At 33.5% G+C, this 24,265-nt stretch overlaps 6 protein-coding genes across 6 annotated transcripts; all 6 read left to right on the plus strand. All coding sequences in view use genetic code 12, as the record gives it.

Moving 5' to 3' along the window:
* Nucleotides 1–2,891: 2,891 nt before the first annotated feature.
* YVC1 (Yvc1p) lies at nucleotides 2,892–4,919 on the plus strand (the record flags this gene model as incomplete). The annotated part of the gene is made up of 1 exon (XM_002547359.1): nucleotides 2,892–4,919. One exon carries the CDS (start codon nucleotides 2,892–2,894, stop codon nucleotides 4,917–4,919), a length of 2,028 nt encoding a protein of 675 aa, XP_002547405.1.
* A 970-nt stretch (nucleotides 4,920–5,889) lies between these two features.
* On the plus strand, nucleotides 5,890–9,927 carry CTRG_01713 (uncharacterized protein; the record flags this gene model as incomplete). Its single annotated transcript, XM_002547360.1, has 1 exon — nucleotides 5,890–9,927. The coding sequence occupies one exon, from the start codon at nucleotides 5,890–5,892 to the stop codon at nucleotides 9,925–9,927; it is 4,038 nt and encodes a 1,345-aa protein (XP_002547406.1).
* Nucleotides 9,928–10,739: 812 nt separating this feature from the next.
* On the plus strand, nucleotides 10,740–11,303 carry RHO2 (Rho family GTPase; the record flags this gene model as incomplete). The annotated part of the gene is made up of 1 exon (XM_002547361.1): nucleotides 10,740–11,303. The coding sequence occupies one exon, from the start codon at nucleotides 10,740–10,742 to the stop codon at nucleotides 11,301–11,303; it is 564 nt and encodes a 187-aa protein (XP_002547407.1).
* Nucleotides 11,304–12,572: 1,269 nt separating this feature from the next.
* CTRG_01715 (uncharacterized protein) lies at nucleotides 12,573–13,946 on the plus strand (the record flags this gene model as incomplete). Its single annotated transcript, XM_002547362.1, has 1 exon — nucleotides 12,573–13,946. The coding sequence occupies one exon, from the start codon at nucleotides 12,573–12,575 to the stop codon at nucleotides 13,944–13,946; it is 1,374 nt and encodes a 457-aa protein (XP_002547408.1).
* Nucleotides 13,947–14,686: 740 nt separating this feature from the next.
* Nucleotides 14,687–15,946, plus strand: ARP3 (actin-related protein 3; the record flags this gene model as incomplete). Its single annotated transcript, XM_002547363.1, has 1 exon — nucleotides 14,687–15,946. One exon carries the CDS (start codon nucleotides 14,687–14,689, stop codon nucleotides 15,944–15,946), a length of 1,260 nt encoding a protein of 419 aa, XP_002547409.1.
* A 398-nt stretch (nucleotides 15,947–16,344) lies between these two features.
* TOR1 (phosphatidylinositol kinase-related protein kinase) lies at nucleotides 16,345–23,787 on the plus strand (the record flags this gene model as incomplete). The annotated part of the gene is made up of 1 exon (XM_002547364.1): nucleotides 16,345–23,787. One exon carries the CDS (start codon nucleotides 16,345–16,347, stop codon nucleotides 23,785–23,787), a length of 7,443 nt encoding a protein of 2,480 aa, XP_002547410.1.
* Nucleotides 23,788–24,265: the final 478 nt, after the last annotated feature.

The following is a 24,265-nucleotide window of genomic DNA, read 5'->3' on the forward strand; positions in this document are numbered from 1 at the left end:
AAAGACTGCACAAAATTAGACATTAACAATATAACAAACCACAAGCTATTCTGCAATCAATCAATAACATTATCACGATTAATAATAATAGTAATCATACTCCGCATTATGGTCAAGCAACAAGGTTAAAGCTATTATTAAGATTATGTAACTGAGAAGGTTAATCTCTGTTCATTAATACAGTTTTCTTTTTTCCTGAGTAACAAAGATATCGTAAAGCATGAAGACTAAAATAATCAGAAGTGGTTTTGTGATGTATTGCATTTGTATATTCTTTCTTTCTATAGCGACATCAGTTTCTAACCCTGCATTACCGTAGTGAGCGGAATTTATTTCTCACTGTATACTGAACCGAAGCTCCAAGGACGCACTACCTACGCCATTAAATTTATATTTCACATACGAACATAAAATAAAAGATTACATGAATAGCAGATCGTCTAAATTGTAAAAGAAACCAAAACACACAAAATGAATTGTCAGTTTTAACAAATTTTGCAAGGTTTAAGCTTGAAAGCAAAACAAAAAAAAGAAAAATTAAAAATACAATAGCAAAAGATACCTTACTCCTACAAATTGGTAGCATGCAGTATTGTTATTTTGAGTTTGTAAGTTTTGCCAGACAAAATCATAATCCTTACCAGTAGTGTCTCTCTCAATTATTTGTACTCAAAATGAAATTAAATTCTTTTAGATTGCTTAGATGTTTGGCATTGAAACAAAGATTGGCTTGAGTGATTACACTCTTTATTGTTGTCTATGTTGAATAAATAATTTGTAACATGCGATGATCATTGACATCTTGTGTAGTTTATTACAAAAATTAATTGCACATCAGTAACGATGTACAGAACAGTTTCAGAATTTGTCTGACTTCAATTTTTTGTTTTATTCTTTTTTTTGGACCATACTAATATTAGACATGGTTTTATTAAAGAATTTTTATGCTTGATATATTAAAGGGTTTCAATTCTGGCGCCTCACTGTTTGATTGAATGAGATTTTGTATATGAGGGGTCACGACGTTTTACCAGAAAATTTTACTTCCTGGGCAGAATTACGCATATAGAATTTTATGCATATGTAGGAATTGCCTTTAATGCTTACGAAAAAGGAAATTAATTCAAAAGAAAAACAATTGAAATACTAGGATATTAACATGTACATATCACTATTAACCTATTTAACATTAAAGTTCTAGAACAGAAATGAACTAAAACAAAAATTTGCGGGTCGATAATGGGCGGAATATCGCCTGATAGTTTGCATTTTCTTTTTCGTTTCACTCGAATGGTGCAGAAAGTCGCTCTGTGGCTAGATCATACTTCCCTAATCAATAATTGAGGCTGTTGATCGTGTAGATCATTTTGATCATTGAAAATCCAAACTCCTTTAACTATGAAGTGTTATCTAGATATTTAAGTAACCAAAATTAGAAACTATGAAAAGAAAAAAAAAAAGAAAAGAATATCATAACGTGTGAACTTACGAGGAGTGTCTTTCAAAAACCAATTCCATTATTTCATGAATAGACGAGAACAAGGTTCCAAACGTTCCTTCCTTTTTTGATGTTGAGAATAATGATGATAATGTGCTTTAACTTGAGAACTCTTGATCATGAGTTTTGAGACAGGATTAACTGAACTTATCCTCTGTGAAACTAAATATTTATTTCTTTTAACAACTAAACCGTACGTCATTCTTAATGTCATTATATTGTAAGCATACTGTACATCATTTAGTTCATTGTTATTGTTAGTTTTAGAAAGGGGGGATTATACTTAAACACCATCTGTTACAGGATCAGGATTTCTTCCATTTTGGCTGCTCCTTTTACTAATCCATTCGTTTAAAAAGGAACAATATCTTCTTGGTAGACAATCAACTAAAGTATTTCCATTCTGGTTTATTTTAAGGATCAGACAAATTGATCTTTATTTTTCTTTTGTTTTTATCCCTTAACTATAGTGAATTGACATTGAAAAAAATAGCTAATCTATTAAATGAAAATAATAATAATAAACTCGTTGTAAAACAAAAGAGGGGGAAAAGTAGAGAAGAGAGTTCTCAAAAAAATTAATAAAAGATTTACGATTCTTGTGATATACGTCATAATAATATGGTGATGTTAATTGAAGAATATCCATGTTTATGAACTAATATTGTCAATCAAATTCAGTTAGATTTTGCACCCAAACTAAACTAAATTATACAATAATTCGCGTTGTTGTATCTCTGAAAAGTAAAGGGAGTTATAAACGACGCGAACGGGTGGTAACAAGTGCAGCAAGTGCAACAAGTCGTGATTATACACTATTTCTTTTAAATTAACTATTCAATAATCCTGCTAATATCAAAAAGTTGGTATGAAAACTAATAAGTTTCTGTTTGCATTACCCAACTGATAATCAATTCCTTGGTGGTAGATATTATCGTTGGAAAGTGAAATTTCAGTCTGCAGAATGCGCTAATTTGTTTTATTAGACAATTTTTCTTTTTGCTCTCTCCTATCTTTACCTCAAAGCAGAGAAGAAGCGCGTACCGGAGTCACGTTCTAACTCCTTCTTAATCTCCACCTTTGGCAACCACAAAACCCAATAGCAAATTAAAAAAAACAAAAAAAACACGGTCATCGTCGTCGTCTCACTGGAATTTCATTTCAAGTTTCTCCTGCGAGTTTACTACGATAATCTCTCATTTCAACTGGACCGACCTAAGACCACTTTTTGAATCACCAAAGAAAATAGAAAAAATAGAACGAACGTATAATAAAAATTTTTTTTTTTTGCTAATCATTGTAAAGTTTTTTTTTCTTTATCTTTTGTTTAGAACACACAAAAGAAAAAGGGGATACTTTATTATATTCTTGATTTCACCATAAACTTTTCCATATGCCCCAACTTGCTGACCTTGAAGAAAACAATCCTTTAATTCCACCTTCACAAAGAAATAATGAAGAATATGAAGGATCAATTTATGGCGAAGGGATTTATTGTCCAAATTCTCGTCAAATATTCAGAATCTGTACCAATTTGAAGTCATTAATTGATCAAATCATCCCAATTTGTTTTAAAGAAGAAGAAATCACTGCACCAGATTCATCTATCTTGAATGGTCCTGTCATTGACTTGGTTTACAAAGCTGCTGGTGGGAAAGGAGATGGCAAAGAAGGTACATCATCTCGTAAGTACCGCGCGGCTTTAGTTTTTTGTTTATTAAAAGTCTGTGACTGGTACTGGCAACAATCCGAATTCGAGTTATCTGATAATGAATTATTCTCATTAAGAGCATTGACTGCACAAACTCTTGCTGCAATCATCATCGAACGTGAAACAAATGATAAGTATTTATTCTTGAGTATGTTGTGTCATAGATACTGCATTTGCATCAACGGTACTGACTCAACTCCGGTTAGTGCATTGGAAATGGCAGTTGATATGCATTCAACTATTATCATTGGATCTTCTGGATACCAAAGATGTATCAAATGGTTATGGAGAGGTTGGATTGTGCAATCTTCTACTGATCCTCATTCATATGTATTGTACAAAGGTATTGCTTCTCAATCCATTAGAACCCATTTTGATCCTGCCAGGGTCAAGTCCCCAATCTACCAAAACATGTTGGAAATAATTTTGAGTATCATTTATTTAATTGTTTTCACCATCGTTGTCAACACCCACACCTCAACTACTGAAGGTATTGACGCCTTTGAAGTTATATTGTACTTGTTTACAATTAGTTACATCTACGACGAAATTGTCAAGATTTATCACGTTGGTTGGAATTACTTAGGATTTTGGAATGTTTTCAATGATATCATGTACACAATCATAACTGTTGCCTTTGCATTTAGAGTAGCCAGTGTTTCCCTTTCTTCACATGATGCTTTGAGAGCTAGATATGACGAAATATCATACAGAGTGTTGGCTTGTGCTTCTCCTATGATGTGGTCTAGATTGTTATTATTTTTGGATGCCTATAAATTTGTTGGTGCCATGATTGTTGTTTTGAAAGTCATGATGAAGGAATCCATTTTGTTCTTTTTCTTGTTGGCAGTTGTCATCATTGGATTTTTACAAGGTTTCATTGGTCTTGATTCATCAGATGGTAAGAATGAAGCCACTAGAAGAATCTTAATCTCATTGGTCAAGGCTGTTATTGGCAGTTCCTCCTTTGACGATATGGGTAAGTTGGTTCCACCTTACGCTTCAGTTTTATACTACTTGTACTCGTTCATGTTGACTGTTATTTTGATGAATATCTTGATTGCATTGTATTCCACTGCTTATGCAGCAATTGTTGAAAATGCCACTGATGAATATTTTGCATTGGTTGCTCAAAAGACTTTAAGATATATTAGAGCCCCAGATCAAAATTTGTATGTTCCGCCATTCAACTTGATTGAAGTTATCATCACCCCATTAGGTTGGTTTTTACCAGCAAACACATGGAAAGATTTAAATTATTATGTAATGTTGATCATCTATGCTCCTTTGCTTACATATATTACTTCCGATGAGTTAGTCAATGCTAGAAGAATTAGTTACAATAGATTTAAAGGATTACCGGACGATGCCAATGAAGTTGATACTGAATGGGATTTGACCGATGGATTTGATGATTCAACCGAAGGTGATGATCACATGAGTACTATCAGAGAAAGAGATCTGGAAATCAACGAACAATTAAGGATTCAAAGAATTGGCGAACACCAAGATCCAGAGTTTATGATTAATATTCACGAATTTAATCAAGAAATTGAAAAGACAGTTAAACCTGTGAAACAAGCTAACAAGATGGGAGTTAATTGGCAAATTTATGAAGTCATTGAAAAAATCGATAAATTAACTGCTTTATTGGAAGTTGTTGTTGAAGAAAACAAGGAATTAAAAAAGAAGCTTGAGGAAAGTAAGTAAATTCATTTGAATTCGACTATAATTTCCTTTTTGGTTGCAACAAATTATTTTCAATGTGGAGAAATTATCATGGTTTGCATATAAGTTTTTTTTGTTTTTGATCTAGTACACGACTATATTATTTTCATTGATTTTTTTTTTTCCTTCTTCTTACGGGCATTTCTAATTTTTACTACCGTATTGGTTAACAAGTAGAGACAGAGTGTAAACTAAGAATATAATTAAATGACATAGAATGAGATCTATGTGTTGGACTCAACTGAGTAGATTTCGTTCATTGTCATAACAGAGAATTTGGTTGTTTAACAATTCAAGGCAAGACAAAACAAATATAGATGTAAATTTTAACACCATTTGTCTTCCTTTTTTTTTTTCTCTTTGTCTATCTCCCTCTCTCCTGCATTAAATGGGGTTTGCTTCGTCAGCCTATTTACGTCAATAAATTAACTGAGCAAAGACAAATCATTAGAATCAAAGTCAATTGGTTAAAAGAGGAGGAACTTATTATACATTGTGTTAAAGATTCTCAAGTAGTCTTTCAATTTTTGATCCTAACTTGTGTGTGTCTTTCTCCTTTTGTTGGGTGGGACAGCAAGAACCTCTTTATTTTCTTTTTCCTTTTTTTTTATTTATTTATTTATTTAGGGAAAGGCAGTGAGAGAAACAGAGAAACAGACATAGTGTGCAAAGGAAGAAAAATTTTAATTTGACCACCAAAGGAAAAAAAAAATACCACATACTAACCGTTAAACAAGAGAGAAAAAAAAAAACTCAGTCAAGTCAGGCTTTTCCTTTACGACACCACCAACAACAACACCAACTACTACTATTACTAGTCAAATATCTTTCAAGTTGAAATTTAACAAGTGGAGAATTATAAAGTACAAGAGGCGTTAATTTTTAAGATTAAGATTAAGATTTCCTTGTGGTACTTTTATTTTGATTAATATAGTAAAGTAAGAATAAAACGATGTCTGATATAATGGATAGACTGGAGAATTCAACTACGAAATTCAAGTTGGGTGATAATATTCATTTTGAAATATCATCATCTAGCCCGAGTAATCAACCGAAACTGGGTATTTCTCAAGATCAATCGAAACAGAGACTAGTATCAAATAATCAAGAATCAGCAAGTTCTGTATCTAAAAGAAAGAAAAAGAAAAATAAGAAAAATAAGTCAAAGCTTGCTGCTTCTACAATCCATGCCCATTTGAATAATCCAGGAGATGATTATCCTACCTCAAGAGTTATTAAGCAAGCACCAAATGGGGATGTAATAGTCGAAAGTTTGGATGGAGAAGAAGAGGAAGACGACGAAGATGATGATGACGAAGATGATGAAAATAATGCAGAATGTTTAGGCAATAACAGCCATCAACATCACCACCACCATCATCATAGTCATGGACGCCATCATTCAGATAAACGTAATGACGACTGTGAATATTCTAGTAATGGAACTTCATGTAATACGCGAAAGAATTCATCATCCTCAAATACTAATTTATGGGATAGTGCATCTATTGAAGAACAGGAACGTTTGAAAGAGTTTTGGGAATCCCTAGGCGAATCTAAGAAATTAGAATTAGTTAGAATTGATAAAGACTCCATCATGAAAATGTTCAAGAGTGAAACGAGACAACACTTGCAACAACTACTGTCGCAAAACAATGGTACCAGCAGTGGTTTAGGATCCAATAATAATGGAAGTAATGGTAACAATTTCTGTACTTGCAAATACTGTGGACGAAGAAATAATATTATCGAAGAAGAGTTGGAAAATATTTATGATAATCATTTTGATGATATAATTGATTTCATTCACGATGTACGAGATATAAATGATTTGAATGCTTTGCCAGGATTGTTATTTGGTGGATTTCATATGTTAGAAGAAGAACGAAGATTACAAAGACGGCAATTGAAATTCAAAGAAAAATGGGATCAGGCTCAAAGCCAACAACACAATCATCATCATAGTAATAATCACCAATTGCCACCACCAACACAGCAACAAGCGAAACTGCATAGTTTAAACCCGACACAGGTTCAGAATGATATTAAAGTAAATTTTATTCAAGATCAGATGGAAAAGTTCAAGAATCATATTGAAAAATTGACTAGTGCTAGTGATCAACAGAATGGAGAACCGTCTTCTAACAAGTCTACCGAAGTTCATTTGCGAACTAGTTTTGATGAAAATGATCTAAAGAATTCAAATGAATCACAACTATTTAATAAACTACTTGATCCTAAATTATTTGAAGCGTTAGAAAGTATGGATTTGGATAAAATGAAAGAAATTTCTAAATTGGATCCAGAAAATTCCAATAGTATTCATATTTTGGAAAAGGCAACTTCATTGAGAGAGATTGTTCGAGATTTAAATAATGTTGATAAGGCAAATTTACAGAAAGGAATATCTTATGTTTCTAATATGGGTAAATTTTTCTCCAACATTGCTGCAATTAATGCTAGGAATGGAGTTGAGGGATCCGTTATTGGAAATAGACTTGATGATCAAATATCAAAAGGTTTATCAACTTTTGCAGAGGATTTGTTAAAAAATGATGGCAATTCATTCATTGGTATGATGGAAGCACTTTCTGAATCTAGAACAGCTCGAGAAGAATTGTTAAAAGAATCCCCAAATGCCACGATACATAACACACTGCTGAAATATGCATGGGTTGATGAAGACGATAAGGTAGAAATTGAAGTACATACATGTGACAATCCCCATCACCACCACCATCATCATACACCACGATTTGAAGAATTTGAAGATGACGAAGAAGAAGAAGTAGAAGATGCTGACGAAGAAGAAGAAGACGATGACGAGGAAGACGAAGATGAAGATGATGAGGAAGATTATGAAGACGAGGAGGAAGATGAAGAAGATTATGATGACGATGAAGATGAAGATGCAAGCGATACCGAATCTGAAATCTCTGAAGAAGAAAAAATGCAAGAAATTCGCCGATTATTCTTGATTCAAGTCATTAAATTATTCCAAGAAAGATTGAAAAATGCCTATAAAGAGAAATTGTCACAAGATAGAACTCAAAAATTAATTGAAGAATTGGAAGCTGAAGAGAATGCCAAGAAAGAGCGTGAAATGAAAAAATTGAAACAAAAGGAAAAGGCTAAAGAGAAGAAACGTCTACAACAATTGGCCAAAGAAGAGGAAAGAAAGAAAAAGGAATTAGAATTGAAAGCTAAAGAAGAAGAACAAAGGTTACAAAAGGAGAAGTTGAAGGCCGAACAGAAAAAGAGGAAGGAAGAGCAGAAATTGAAGCGTGAAGAAGAAAAGAAGAAACGTATGGAGGAATTAAAACGAAAGGAAGAGGAGCATAAAAAGAAGGTTGAAGCACAACAAAAACGTGAAGAAGAGGCCAAAAGATTGAAGGAAGAACGTAGAAAGAAGGCAGAAGAAGAAAGAAAACAAAAGGAGGAAGAAAAGAAACAGAAGGAGATGTTGAAAAAACAAAAGGAAGAAGAAAAGAGACAAAAGGAGTTACTCAAGAAGAAAAAGGAAGAGGAAGAAGCAAGATTGAAAAGAGAACAACAAGAGAAAGAAGAAGAGGAAAAACAAAAGAGATTACAAGCTCAGGATCACGATGATGATGATATTGTTAGACAAATTGAAAGTGAAAGGTACAAATTCTCTACTGGAAATAATCCACATGATCCACTTGTTAATGGTAATCCTTTATTGAATCATTTATATCAGGCTGCAACTACGTCGATGCCAACTACACCTACTTCTGATGGGTTCCCTACTTTGACTGCTTTGCAATCTGTTCCTCCATTAATTGGCCAACATCCTTTGCAACAACAGCCTCAACAAGTTCCATTATCGCTTCCTCAAGGACAAAATCTACAACAGTCTATTGTACCTCCTCCTTCTTCTTCTACTCATCAACCTCCAATATCACAACAATATCAATACTCTTCGGAATTTATTTCTAATACTTTTCAAAATGGATCTAATTTGTTGAAACAACCTTCAATAATGAATTCTCCTCAAACGGTTTTAATAAATTTGCTCAATAATGGTTCTTCAAACACGGTTACCAATGGGTTAAATGGCGGCAGTGGTAATGCTACTATTACTGCTGGTAATACGTTATCACCATGGTCAAGTAAATCGAGATTGAATTCCTTAACTGCCCTGACTCAGCAACCATTCAGTGCCACAACAGGTAGCCAGTTTGTTTCATCAAATCCACAAAGCTCGACATTACCAAGCTCCACTGTTGCTGGGGGTGTTGGATCAGCTCAATCTTCAACCAATTTCAGTCCCTTCAATGCATTTGCTGATCCGTTGAATACAGACACATTTATTAGTACTCCAGTAAGTGGTAATAGCAACAACATTTGGATGAATTCTGGAAATGGTAAAACAACTAATCTGGGAACAACTGGTTCTCGTAGTAACTCAATTTGGAGCAATCCTAATGAACCATCATTAATTAGTACAAATACTGCCAATGGTAGTGGTCTTTGGAATAATAGTAACAACAATAATGGCAACACTACCACCAATTCATCTGAGGTTGATTTAATCCAATCAACAACTTTTAATTGTTTTCAAATATTACAGAATAGTGGGCAAGTTGAATTTGGATTTGCACCATTGGTGAACCTTTTCCAAAATGTGAAGACTATTTTGAATATGCCAAACTTGTCTATCAATCAATTTATTAGTTGTTGTACATCATTTAATGCAACTTCTATTTATCAATTTAACCTCAAGTATGATGAATTTGGTGCTGTTACCCATGTTAATGTTGTATTGAATGGTTTGCCAAGAGCTTCTCCTCCACCCGTATCTGGTCAACAAGTTAATGGTGGAGGGTTGTCCAGTTTTGTCAATACTTCTTCACCACCAGGATTGTTTAGTGATCAAAATGGGGTTAATTCATCGTTTTTGAGTCCAATTGGAGAGTTGACAAACAATACTGGTAATTCCAATGGATTGAGCAGAAAATTATGGAATTAAAGCCCCTATTTTTTTTTTTGTTGTAGAGTTTCTATTACCAGCATAAATGATTTTGTGCCGGAATCTCACCCTTTTTCGAGTGATTTAAGTATAGTTTATAAGTATTAGTTTTAGTTTTAGTATTCTTGGGATTAAAGATTTGAATATATTTCTTTCATTTTACAATCAAACGTCAATATATAGAGAAGTGTTCTGATGCAAGCCAAATATTGTTGAAATGGTGTTTATTAATGATTAATGACGATTCTTGTTCGCGAGAATGGATAATGGTTCATAGTGGTTGCATAATTATTCATACTCGGTTCGTTGTGATAAAGATTCTCTTACTCTATTGCGAATTGGATCCAGTTTTTAGTTTTTATTTTATATTAACATCATGTATATTTTTTTTTTCCATTCCAATGTTTTGTGGAAATATAAATAAGAAGTTTAAAAATAGACCACATTGTTATCACGATTTATTTATTTGTTTATTTTTTTAATTACTAATGTATAAATATAATTGAATTTAGTAATAATAAAAACACCCCAATAATAATATATAAAGAGGAAGTATTTTCCATAGAACCATGGATAAATAACCAATTCAATTCCTCCCCTTCTACTTTAAGTAAAACGGAAAAAGAACCAGAAAGAAAGAAGACAATAAAAATTAGAAACAAAAAGAAAAAAAAAAAATAGAAAACTAACACGACAAGAAAAACAAATCAATTTCATTTGAATTTGAATTTGAATTTGAACATCCACTGACACATTTAACACACACACACACACACATATACACTTTGTTGGTCAGTTTGTAATATCATAATATGTCAAATCCAGTTAAAAGAAAATTAGTTATAGTAGGAGATGGAGCATGTGGTAAAACATCACTACTTTATGTATTCACATTAGGAGAATTTCCTTCAGAATATCATCCTACAGTATTTGAAAATTATGTCACTGATTGTAGGATTGATGGTAAACCTGTACAATTAGCACTTTGGGATACAGCAGGGCAAGAAGAATATGAAAGATTAAGACCATTAAGTTATAATAATTCCCATATAATTTTAATTGCTTTTAGTTTAGATACACCTGATTCACTAGATAATGCTCGAAGTAAATGGGTTGTTGAAGTTAAAAAATATTGTCCAAATACTCCATATCTATTATGTGGATTGAAAAAAGATTTAAGAACCGATGTTAATGATAGAATTAATTTTGTTCAATTTGATGAAGGTCAAAATATGGCTGATGTGATAGGAGCTAAAAAATATTTAGAAAGTTCAGCTTTAACTGGTGAAGGTGTAGATGATATTTTTGAATTTGCTGTTCGAACAAGTTTATTAAATAATGAAAAACCAAGTAAAGGATGTTGTACAATTCTATGATTTTAAATTAACTTGTATTATAGCTAGATAGATTGTATGCAAATACTAATAGCATTAAAAAAAAAAAACATTCCAAGTTTCGGAGTTTTTACACCATTAAAATACAAAATCTTTCAGTTTTTTTTTTTTCATGATGAAATGTTGCGAAATTTATGTGATATACAGTATATTTGCAGATTATCACAGGCATACTTCATTTATAGAGCTAAATGCGTTGTTAACAACTACATTTGATCTCTGATTACTATTTGATAGTGAATTGTTTATTATTTTTGAAGTCATGATTGCATACGACGTAATATATCATATCTGTGCATTATACGATTCTTGTACTTTTCGAAAATCATTCTACCTAGATCTCATCATGTCTGTTTTGATATATACTTTTCACTTTAAATTGACACAATATGAATCAACATGTCAAACCAAGTTAACAATGCTTGATGTTATCGTAATAAACTGTGGATTGCTTTTTCGTATCAGCTAGGGCCAAGAAAAAAAAAACGGAACCAGAAAAGGCGCAATGGGAGAGTTTGATAGAAAGAAAGACAACGGCTGCTCGGCAATAACTAAAATCAACCACGTACCAAACTGTGATGAATCAAGAGATCACATCGACTTTGCATTAGACAGGATGGAGAAAAACACGAACTTCTCCTTTTTATTTCCTATGACTGACTCATTGAAAAGCATGCACCCCCCTCTATTAAACTTCTCAAAGAGGGGGTTTGAAATTGGGGGGGGGGGGAATTGCTATTGTTCGGAATACCTATATAGTTTTTCCGCGGCAAAGGAAAGAACACATGAACTGTGGTGTAGATTCCAATTTAACAACCATTAAGGTTTACCATTTTAATGTCATTATTTATGTGTAATCAATGGTCTACGTATAGATACATACTAAGTCTAAGATTGTGTTCTCTGATAATTAATATCTTATTCAAGATTCAAACTAAAAGAAAAAAATTCCATCATTTGGAATAAATTACTTGCAGGAACCGCACTCCCGATACGCCCCTTTCAATGTTCACCCTGATTGCGGAATTTTTATCTTTTTTTTTTTTTAGTTTTCCAATTGGTTTTGCGGCCCTACATAAAAGAAAATCTTAGTAATTAAGTCTTTATCAGATACAGAACAAAACGAAACTAAACCAAAAAAAATAATCTATCTATTTTTCAATCCTTAATTCACCAACGGATCTTTTGCTGTATTTGTATTTTTTTTTTTTTTGCTAGTGATTGAAAGTTATCTACATTAGAACCTGTACCATGTCATCTAATACAGACAATACAGTGCTAAGAGACCAACCTCTTGTTGCTGATCCAATAGTAATTACCGATTCTACCATCAACGAGGCAAATGCAAACCATCCTCAGAGCCACGAGGTAATATACACAGAACAAAATGAAGAAGGTAAAGCAAGTTCTATTGATTCATTTACCATAGAAGATCATGATTGGGCATCAACCAGTACTTTTGAAACTCCATCAACATTACAAAGAATCAAACAATCCGTACTATCATTTTATGACAAGTATATCTCACCAAATATTGGGATTTCTCTCTTGCTATTGTCACAATTTTTAAATTCAATTATGGTTACAACTTGTAAACTATTAGTTACCAATAAAGGCTCCAACGAACCTATACATCCCGCCCAAATCTTATTTGTCAGAATGTTCATTACATACATTTGTTGCTTGTTGTATATGGGCATTACAAGATCTGTTCCTGAAGCCCCACTAGGTCCTAAACCGATTAGAAAATTATTACTATTAAGAGGATTTGTGGGTTTTTTTGGTGTTTTTGGAATGTATTTCTCTTTACAATATTTGAGTTTATCAGACGCTGTTGCTTTAACATTTTTGGTACCGATGGTGACGGCATTTTTAGCATTCTTAATGTTATCTGAGAAGTATTCTATATTGGAAGCAGTATGTTCATTGTTTTCATTAGGTGGGGTGGTATTAATTGCCAAACCAACTTTTATATTTGGTAGTGCCTCAGATACAGAATCCAATGGTGATGAAAGTGTTGAAAGTTCAAGTTCTGAAAAGAGAATTTTAGCAACCATAGTTGGCTTAGTTGGTGTTTGTGGTGCTTCTTGTGTTTACATCATTTTGAGAAAGATAGGTATGCATGCCCATCCGTTATTATCTGTCAGTTATTTTGCATTAACTTGTTGCGTTGTTACATTTTTTGCAATTTTGGTACTTCCAGGTTTGTCATTTGTGTTACCTTCAAATGCTTACCAATGGACTTTATTCCTCATCATTGGATTATCGGGATTCTTTATGCAGTTTTCATTGACAGCTGGTGTTCAAAGAGTTAAAGCTTCAAGAGCATCCTTGATGGCATATTCTGGTATGATTTTTGCTGTAGTTTGGGATGTTAGTATTTGGCACCATTTCCCAGGCATGTTAAGTTTATTGGGAATTACATTAATTATTGGAAATGCAATAATTATTCTCAAGTTTAAACCCCAGAAAGAAGATTCTGAGAAACAATCACAGCAAACAACAGGGGATTTGGAAAGAAACGGAAAATACCAGCAAGTTGACAACCGTGATTCAATTGCCATGCAAAACTTTATCATAACTAATGATGAGGAGGATAGTGAAGAACAATCTAGCCCAAAGTGAAGTTTGTGATTGACATTATTTAATTTAGTTCGTTTTCTTTTTATATATTTATATATTCGTTAGGACATTATACATATTTATATAGTTGCAATATTTTTAATGGTGTTATAGACATATTTCTGTATGATTATTCATCAATCCAACCAATCCAATTCTCTTTGTATTTGTTTTAGTTGCACTAAATTGCCATTTACTTTCAAATCAACATCGTCAACGTATTCTTTAACATTCTTGGACAACTGGTTGATATTGTTGATTAGCTTTCTTGAGTTGTTCAAATTAACATCTAGATATTCTAATTTTAAAAAATCATTTGAATTAGGATCACTTGGTAACGTTCGAACTTGTTCTACCCACTTTAATGAACTTGATTTACCAATGTTACTATTCTTAGACATGTGTCTGGTTGATATGGTTGATAAGGGCTATGCTGGATAAAAAAAATAACCAAGTCCAAGTCGTGTTTGATCCACCAAAAAAAGAAAATCTCTGAGAAATTGACCCGAGAAAGAAAGAAAGAAAGAAAGAGAGAGAGAGAGAGAGAGAGAGAGAGATTTTGTCTAAAGTTCAACAAGGTCTCAACGAAAAAAAAAGGAGTTGTCAGTGGAAAGGTTTCGGCGAGGTTTTATATCAAGTCAATCTACTATTTTTATTTAAGCGTGATTTAGTCACATAAACATTCAATCATTGCCATTGAGGTTAGATATCATCACAATTAATCATTTAAAACTAAATACACCATGAGTATGAATACACCTGCAGTTGTCATGGACAACGGTACTGGTTTAACCAAGTTAGGGTTTGCTGGAAATGATTCCCCTTCATTTGTTTTCCCAACAGCCATTGCTACCTCATCAGCATCTTCTAAAGCTGGCAAAGGTGTTCGTGGTTCAAATTTGGCATCTAAAAGAGGATTAGAAGATTTAGATTTTTATATTGGAGATGAAGCCATAGAAGCTTCAACTGGTTCTCAATATGGTTTGCATTATCCTATTAAACATGGTCAAGTCGAAGATTGGGATCAAATGGAAAGATTTTGGGAAAGTTCTATTTTCAAATATTTGAGATGTGAACCAGAAGATCATTACTTTTTATTAACTGAACCACCATTAAATCCACCAGAAAATCGTGAAAGTACAGCTGAAATTATGTTTGAATCTTTTAATTGTGCTGGTTTATATATTGCCGTTCAAGCAGTGTTGGCATTAGCTGCATCTTGGACTTCTCCTAAAGTACAAGATAGATCATTGAGTGGTACTGTTATCGATTCTGGTGATGGTGTTACTCACGTTATTCCAGTTGCCGAAGGTTATGTGATTGGTACCGCCATCAAAAACATCCCATTAGCTGGTAGAGATATCACTTTGTTTATTCAACAATTATTAAGAGATCGTGGTGAAGCTGATACCAGTTTGCAAACTGCTGAAAAGATCAAACAACAATTCTGTTATGTTTGTCCTGATATCGTCCAAGAATTTAGCAGATTTGATCAATATCCTCAAGAAAAATTTGCTCAATATATTGTTGAATACTATGATAAAAACAAAAAGAATGTTGTTGATGTTGGTTATGAAAGATTTTTGGCTCCAGAAATTTTCTTCAATCCAGAAATTTGTTCATCTGATTTTTTGACTCCATTACCAACCGTTGTTGATCAAGTTATCCAAGCATCTCCAATTGATGTGCGTAAGAAATTGTATAAAAACATTGTTTTATCAGGTGGTTCTACCATGTTTAAAGATTTTGGTAAAAGATTACAAAGAGATTTGAAAACCATAGTTAATGAAAGGGTTCAATTGAGTGAAAGATTAAGTGGACTGAAGAGTACTGGTGTTGACGTGCAAGTTATTTCACATAAGAAACAAAGAAATGCAGTTTGGTTTGGTGGTTCACTTTTAGCACAAACATCCGAGTTCAAGAGTTACTGTTACACCAAGAGTGATTATGATGAATATGGTCCAAGTATTGTTAGAAACTTTTCCTTATTCTCTGTACCATAAACGCATTAAATAGATTCAGTATATAAATATTTGTATAGTCTAAACCAAAAAAAAAAATAAAGGAATAATGATTCTAGTTTACCATTGTGTTTTTAAGGTTTTAATTGTTGTGGATGATACTGTATTCTGTTTATCCATTTTTTTTTATTTTTCACCGTCATACGTGATAGTGAGACACACAATGATATGAACAACAATCAAAAGAAAAATGAGTGGTGAATAATTTCAAGGGCGCATACACCAAGCATAGATAATAATCAAAAAAAAGAGTGAGCGAGACAAATTTAGACAGAGGGAGAAAAAAAAAGAAAAATTACGCCAAACAACCCGACTAAAATTAAAACACCAACTCAATTTAGAATAACCATAACTACTACCATAACTATAATAACAACACTATGTCAGGATCTACTACTACTCAGGTTCAAGTGGTAGATGGAGTTGCCTTAACTGAGATTTTCAAAGAGTTAACTTCAAGTTCTGAAGAAGAAAGAGCTAAATATGCTGAAGAACTACATAATTATTTGTCGTCCATTGCCAGAGATTTATCATCTGAACAATTCAATAGATATAATAATGATATAAATAAGACAATTTTTGATTTATTGCATGGAGAGAAAACTGCAGAGATTTTAGGAGGTATTGCTGCTTTAAATGCATTGATTGAATTTGATTCAGGTGTAGGTAAAGAAAATGCTGGAAAAACTGCAAGATTTTCCAATTATCTTGGGTCTTTAATTTTATCTAATGATTTGATAATTATGAAACAAGCAATTAGTACATTGGGTAAATTAGCAACTTTAGGAGGAAATTTAACTGGAGATTTTGTTGATTTTGAAGCTAAAAGAGCAATAGAATGGTTACAAAGTGATAATAAGCAACATGAAAATAGAAGACATGCAGCTATATTGATCATTACTGCCCTTTCTGATAATGCTCCTACTTTATTATATCCTTTAATTAATCAAATTTTGGAGAATTTGTGGTTACCTTTAAGAGATCATAAACTTATTGTTAGAGAGGATGCCGCGATTGCCCTTAACAAGTGTATGCATATCATTTATGATAGAGATGTGAATGCTCGTACTTTTTGGATTAAAAGAATGATTGAACTGGCATCGAAATTACTTAACGAGAATGACGTAACAGAAACGTCTGATTCAAACTCTTCATACAATATTGCCCTTAGTGGTCAATCTAGTGAAAATATCCATGGTTCATTGTTGATCTACAGAGAATTACTCAAATACAATAAGGATCCTTTTATCATTTCAAGATTTGAACAAATGTATGAAAATACCTATTTGTACAAGCACCATAAATTACCAATTATAAGACAAGAATTAACTAATATCTTCCCCTTGTTGTGCAGAGTCAATACAGAATTGTTTGTGGAAAAATATTTACATAGAACATTATATTATTATTTATCACAACTCAAGAAGTACAAAGGTCAACATACTGAAGTTGCTAATGCTGATAAAAGTGCCATTTTCAAGAGTATTGGTTTGATTGCCTTGGAAGTTGGTAATCAAATGGCAACTTATTTAGATGCAATTTTAGATAATATTAGAGAAGGGTTATCATATACATCAAATGCGGGAGTGCAACTGATTCTAGCCAAAGCTGTTTCAAACGAAAATCCAAATATCAGTACGGCCAATATAGCATCTTTGACATCTGGTTCAAAATACACTGCCAGTAGAAAAGAAACCGAACCAGCTATTTTTGACTGTATTGCAAAATTATCAATTGCTGTTGGTCCTGCATTAACAAAACATTTACAAAGAGACATATTAGATATGATGTTTTCCAATTGTTCTTTATCTAAACATATGCAAGATGTTCTTCAAATTTTGATTATCAACATTCCGACATTAACAAATTTGATTAATGAAAAATTATTAAACTTGTTGAGCTTAGTATTATCAGGTAAAGGGTTCCAACCACCAGGATCACCTTTTGGCACCATAAAGGTAAACCCATCACTAGCGAGAGATTGCAGATTGATTATGATTTCAAGAGACACAGGTATGAGTATCAACAACATATTGATGAACCAAGAACAATATGATAAATTGGATAGTAAAATATTGATTCTGGCGTTGGAGATGTTGGCTTTTTTTGAATTTGAAAACTATCAGTTGAATGAATTTGTAAGGTATTGTACTATCACATACCTTGAACATAATAATGCCAAGGTTCGTCTCACTGCAACTGTTACTTCTTATGAAATTTTTGTTAAAGATCCCATTTGTCAACAAGTAAGTGTCAATGCATTAAATACTGTCAATGAAGTTTTGGGGAAATTATTATCAATATCAATTACTGATCCAACTCCAGAAATTAGATTGGCTGGGTTGAATTGTTTAGTCAAAGCTGGCAATTTTGATCCTCAGTTATCGCAAGCCGATAATGTTCGACTTTTGTTTATTGCCTTGAATGATGAAGTTTTTGCTGTAAGAAAAGTTGCCATTAAAATACTCGGAAGATTATCATCAATCAACCCAGCATATATTGTTCCCTCACTCAGAAAAACACTTATACAATTGCTTTCAAAATTGGAGTATTCTACTACCAGTCGTAAGAAGGAAGAAAGCGCCATCTTATTATCTTTACTTATTAGTAGTTCCAATGAGTTATCTCGTCCTTATGTCAAACCAATAGTTGATGCATTATTACCTAAAGCCAAGGACTTGAGTTCATCCGTTGCTTCTAGTGCTATCAAGTGTTTAGGTGAGTTATCAGTTGTTGGAGGAGAAGATTTAAAACCATTTATCCCTGAATTGATGCCTTTGATCTTGGAAACATTCCAGGATCAAAGTTCGTCTTACAAAAGAGATGCCGCTTTGAAAACTTTAGGTCAATTGGCATCTTCTTCTGGGTATGTAATTCAGCCATTACTTGATTATCCACAATTATTAGGTATGCTTGTGGCAATTTTGAAACTGGAAACCTCTGCTGATATCAAGAGAGAAACTGTTAGATTGTTGGGTATTTTAGGTGCACTTGATCCTTATAAACATAGAGAAGTTGAGCAAACATCAAAGAGTATACCGGTAGAACAGAATGCACCACCAGTGGATGTTGCATTATTGATGCAAGGAATGTCACCATCAAATGAAGAATATTATCCAAAAGTTGCCATTACTACTTTGATGAAAATCTTGAAAGACCCATCATTAAGTATTCATCATACAAAAGTTATTCAAGCTGTGATGTACATTTTCCAGACTTTAGGACTTAGATGCGTTGCATTTTTACCACAAATAATTCCTGGAATAATCAACGTCATGCATACGTGTCAACAATCAATGCTTAAATTTTATTTCCAACAGTTGGGTGATATCATCTTAATTGTCAAGCAACACATTCGTCCATTTTTAGATGATGTTTTTGCTACTATCAAAGAATTTTTTAATATCAACTCCCAATTGAATATCCAAGTCACAATAATTAATGTTATTCAATCTATTTCACGAGCATTAGATGGTGAATTTAAAATGTACTTACCAGAAGTGTTGACATTATTGCTTGGAGTATTTGAAGATGACAAGTCAGCAAAAAGATCACCGTCATTGCATGTGTTAAAGAGTTTTGTCGTTTTCGGCAGCAACATAGAGGAGTTTGTTGATATAGTCGTACCAAACATTGTCAAATTATTTGAATGTGGACCCGTTGAATTGAGAAGAGCAGCAATCGAGACCGTTGGTAGATTATCAAAGAATGTTATGTTGAATGACATGGCATCAAGAATTATTCATCCAATTTTAAGAATTCTTAGTCTGGGTAATATCGATCTTCGAGAATCTTCAATTAATACTTTGACATACATGTTGCTTCAATTAGGACCAGAATTCACTGTATTCATTCCTGTTATTAAGAAGACATTGTTACAGAAAAACATCCATGCTCCTAAATTTGAACAGTTGGTGCAAAAATTGGTAAGTGGAGATCCATTGCCACTTCATTTGGATATTTACAAGGATTATGATTACAGCCGTTATGATCTTGCTGATTCGGATATGCCTTCAAAGAAGCTTCCTGTAAACCAAGCGGCATTAAAAGCAGCATGGGATGCCAGCCAACGTCGTACCAAAGAAGATTGGCAAGAGTGGATTGGTAGATTAAGTAAAGAATTATTGTTGCAAAGTCCATCACATGCTATAAGAGCTTGTGCCGGGTTGGCCTCTGATTACTATCCATTAGCTAAAGATCTTTTCAATGCTAGTTTTGCTAGTTGCTGGAGTGAATTGTATTCTCAACATAAAGAAGAACTAGTTGAAGCTTTCTGTATTGCACTTTCATCACCAAGCAATCCACCAGAGATTCATCAGATTTTATTGAACCTTGCTGAATTTATGGAACATGATGACAAACCTTTGCCAATTGCTATTTCTACTTTGGGTCAATACGCCCAACGTGCTCATGCTTTTGCTAAAGCTTTACATTATAAAGAATTGGAATTTTATGACCAACCAACTACACCTACTATTGAGTCCTTAATTAGTATTAATAACCAATTACAGCAATCTGATGCGGCTATTGGTATTTTGAAACATGCTCAATTACACCATGACTTACAATTGAAGGAAACGTGGTATGAAAAATTGCAACGATGGGATGATGCTTTGAAAGCTTATAATGAAAGAGAAAAGACAGAACCAAATAATATGGATATTACTATCGGTAAGATGAGATGTTTGCATGCATTAGGTGAATGGGAACAATTATCCGAGTTGGCTCGTAGCAAGTGGGATAATTCATCAAGTGATGTAAAGAGAAGTGTTGCACCACTTGCAGCTGCTGCCGCTTGGGGATTGGGACAATGGGATCGAATGGATTCTTGTATTAGAGTCATGAAGGCTGAATCACCTGATAAAGCATTCTTCAATGCAATTTTAAGTCTTCACCGTAATAATTTCGATGATGCGTCAATACATATTTTGAAAGCAAGAGATTTATTGGTTACAGAAATTACTGCTTTAGTAAGTGAAAGTTATAATAGAGCTTATGGTGTTGTTGTGAGAGTTCAAATGCTTGCAGAATTGGAAGAAATCATCAAATACAAATGCTTGCCTCTGGGTTCAGAAAAAAGAGCTGTTATGCGTAAGACATGGAATACAAGATTATTGGGTTGTCAAAGAAATGTTGATATTTGGCAAAGAATGTTGAAAGTCAGAGCTTTAGTGATCAAACCAAAGCAAGACATGGATATGTGGATCAAATTTGCTAATTTATGTAGAAAGTCAGGAAGATTGAATTTGGCCGAGAAATCTTTGAATTTATTATTGGAAGAAGGATCACCAGAAAATCCATCCAGGGCACCACCACAAGTTGTTTATGCACAATTGAAGTACATGTGGGCTAAAGGTCAAAGACCAGAAGCATTGCGTCATTTAGTTGATTTCACTACGAGAATGTCACAAGATCTTGGATTGAATCCAAATGATTTGATCACTCAACCATTACCATCAGAAGGTCCAGGTATTCCAAAACATGTTGAAGACTATACCAGATTGTTGGCAAGATGTTTCTTGAAACAAGGTGAGTGGCAGATTGCTTTGAATAATAATTGGAGAACTGAAACTTCAGAAATAATTTTGGGAGCCTACTTGTTGGCCACTCATTTTGATGACAAGTGGTATAAAGCTTGGCATAATTGGGCATTGGCCAACTTTGAAGTTATTTCCCTTTACACAAGCCAAAATGCTCCTTCTAGTAATGGAATAACAAGCAACAAGATTGAGTTTTTGGAGGAAGAGCGTAATGGAAATTCAGATGATATAAAAGTTAAACAATTCCAACAGCAACAACAACTGCAAGCACAACAACAGCAACAAGCCAATATCATTCCAATCGATGCTGTTCAACGACATGTTATCCCTTCAATTCGAGGATTTTTCCATTCTATTGCTTTATCTAACTCCAATTCACTTCAAGATATGTTGCGATTGCTTACTTTATGGTTCAAATTTGGGGGTATTACAGAGGCTGCCCAGGCAATGACTGAAGGGTTCAACATGGTCAAGATCGATAATTGGTTAGAAGTAGTTCCACAATTGATTTCCCGTATTCACCAACCAAATGAGACCGTTAGCCGTTCATTGTTTGGTTTATTAGCAGAATTAGGTAAAGCCCACCCGCAAGCTTTGGTATATCCATTAACAGTTGCTATAACTTCTGAATCTACGAGCCGTAAAAAGGCTGCACAATCGATTATTGAAAAAATGAGAGTCCATTCTGAGACATTAGTCGACCAAGCTGAATTGGTAACTCCTGAACTTATTCGAGTTGCAGTATTGTGGCACGAACAATGGCATGATGCTTTAGAAGATGCCAGTAGATTTTTCTTTGGTGAACATAATACTGAAAAGATGTTTGAAACTTTAGAACCATTACACCAATTGTTGCAAAAGGGACCAGAAACCATGAGAGAACAAGCATTTACTAATGCATTTGGAAGAGAATTGGCCGATGCCTTTGAATGGGTTCTTAATTACAGAAGAACAAAGGATATAACCAACTTGAATCAAGCATGGGATATTTACTATAATGTATTTAGAAGAATATCCAAACAGTTACAACTGTTGATTAGTCTCGAGTTGGAGAATGTTTCACCCAAATTGGAACAAGCACGTGATTTGGAATTAGCTGTTCCTGGTACATATCAAGCAGGTAAGCCGATCATTAGAATTGTTCGTTTTGATCCTACCTTTTCAGTTATTTCATCTAAACAAAGACCAAGAAAGTTTTCTTGTAAAGGTAGTGATGGTAAGGATTACCAGTATGTATTGAAAGGTCATGAAGATATCAGACAAGATAATTTAGTTATGCAATTGTTTGGATTGGTTAACACTTTGTTGGTAAATGATCCTGAATGTTTCAAGAGACATTTGGATATTCAACAGTATTCGGCTATTCCATTATCTCCAAAAGTTGGTTTGTTAGGTTGGGTTCCAAACAGTGATACTTTCCATGTATTGATCAAAGGTTATAGAGAGTCAAGAAGTATTATGTTGAATATCGAACATAGATTATTATTGCAAATGGCTCCCGATTATGACATGTTGACGTTGTTGCAGAAGGTTGAAGTTTTCACCAGTGCTTTGGATAATTGTAAAGGTCAAGATTTGTATAAGGTATTATGGTTAAAGTCAAAATCATCCGAAGCTTGGTTAGATAGAAGAACTACATATACTCGATCTTTAGCTGTCATGTCAATGGTTGGTTATATTTTAGGTTTGGGAGATAGACATCCTTCGAACTTGATGTTGGACCGTATTACTGGTAAAGTCATTCATATTGATTTTGGTGATTGTTTTGAAGCTGCTATTTTGCGTGAGAAGTATCCAGAGAAGGTCCCATTTAGACTTACAAGAATGCTTAATTATGCTATGGAAGTTAGTGGAATCGAAGGGTCATTCAGAATTACTTGTGAACATGTTATGAGAGTTTTGCGTGATAATAAAGAATCTTTGATGGCTATATTAGAGGCATTTGCTTATGATCCTTTAATTAACTGGGGTTTTGATTTCCCTACAAAAGCATTAGCTGAAGCAACAGGTATTAGAGTTGCACAAGTTAATACTGCTGATTTATTGAGAAGAGGACAAATTGATGAAAAGGAAGCTGCTAGATTACAGAAACAAAATGAATTAGAGATTAGAAATGCTAGAGCAGCTTTGGTTTTGAAAAGAATCACTGATAAATTGACTGGTAATGATATTAAGCGGTTAAGAGGATTGGATGTTCCAACCCAAGTAGATAAATTGATTCAGCAAGCAACTAGCGTGGAAAACTTGTGTCAACACTATATCGGTTGGTGTTCCTTCTGGTAAGACAATAAATATCTTTCGTATTAAAGAAACAGTGTATCAATTTTGCAGTAGTTAAACAAAATAAAAATAGGACTATATACAATAAAAAAAAGTATCTACGATTATGTGTTGTTGACTTTAGTAATATGTATATTTAATAAATAAATGAACTATTTCGTATGACGTATCTCTATCCAATGTTTTATTCTGGGTCAGAAGTTCTCACTAGCGTCCGATAATAAATGTAACAAGATAAGGTTTGCGCCGAACACCATCATCATTTAAATTAACCCCGACGGTCAAGTCATTTTCAATTGATAATCTTCCCTTAGATGTACAAAGAATCGGAATAATCAAATTCACCTTCTGAAAGAAGAACAAATTAAGAAAACTCAACAATTTTCATACAGGAAGACATATCAAAAGAAGGGATAAATATTGATTAAACGCGAGATTTCATCATGTAAGTATAAAACTTGGAAGGTCATACAAAGAAGAA

The sequence above is a fragment of the Candida tropicalis genome, assembly GCF_000006335.3.
Source record: "Candida tropicalis MYA-3404 genomic scaffold supercont3.2, whole genome shotgun sequence".
Classification (NCBI taxonomy): Eukaryota; Fungi; Ascomycota; class Pichiomycetes; order Serinales; family Debaryomycetaceae; genus Candida; species Candida tropicalis.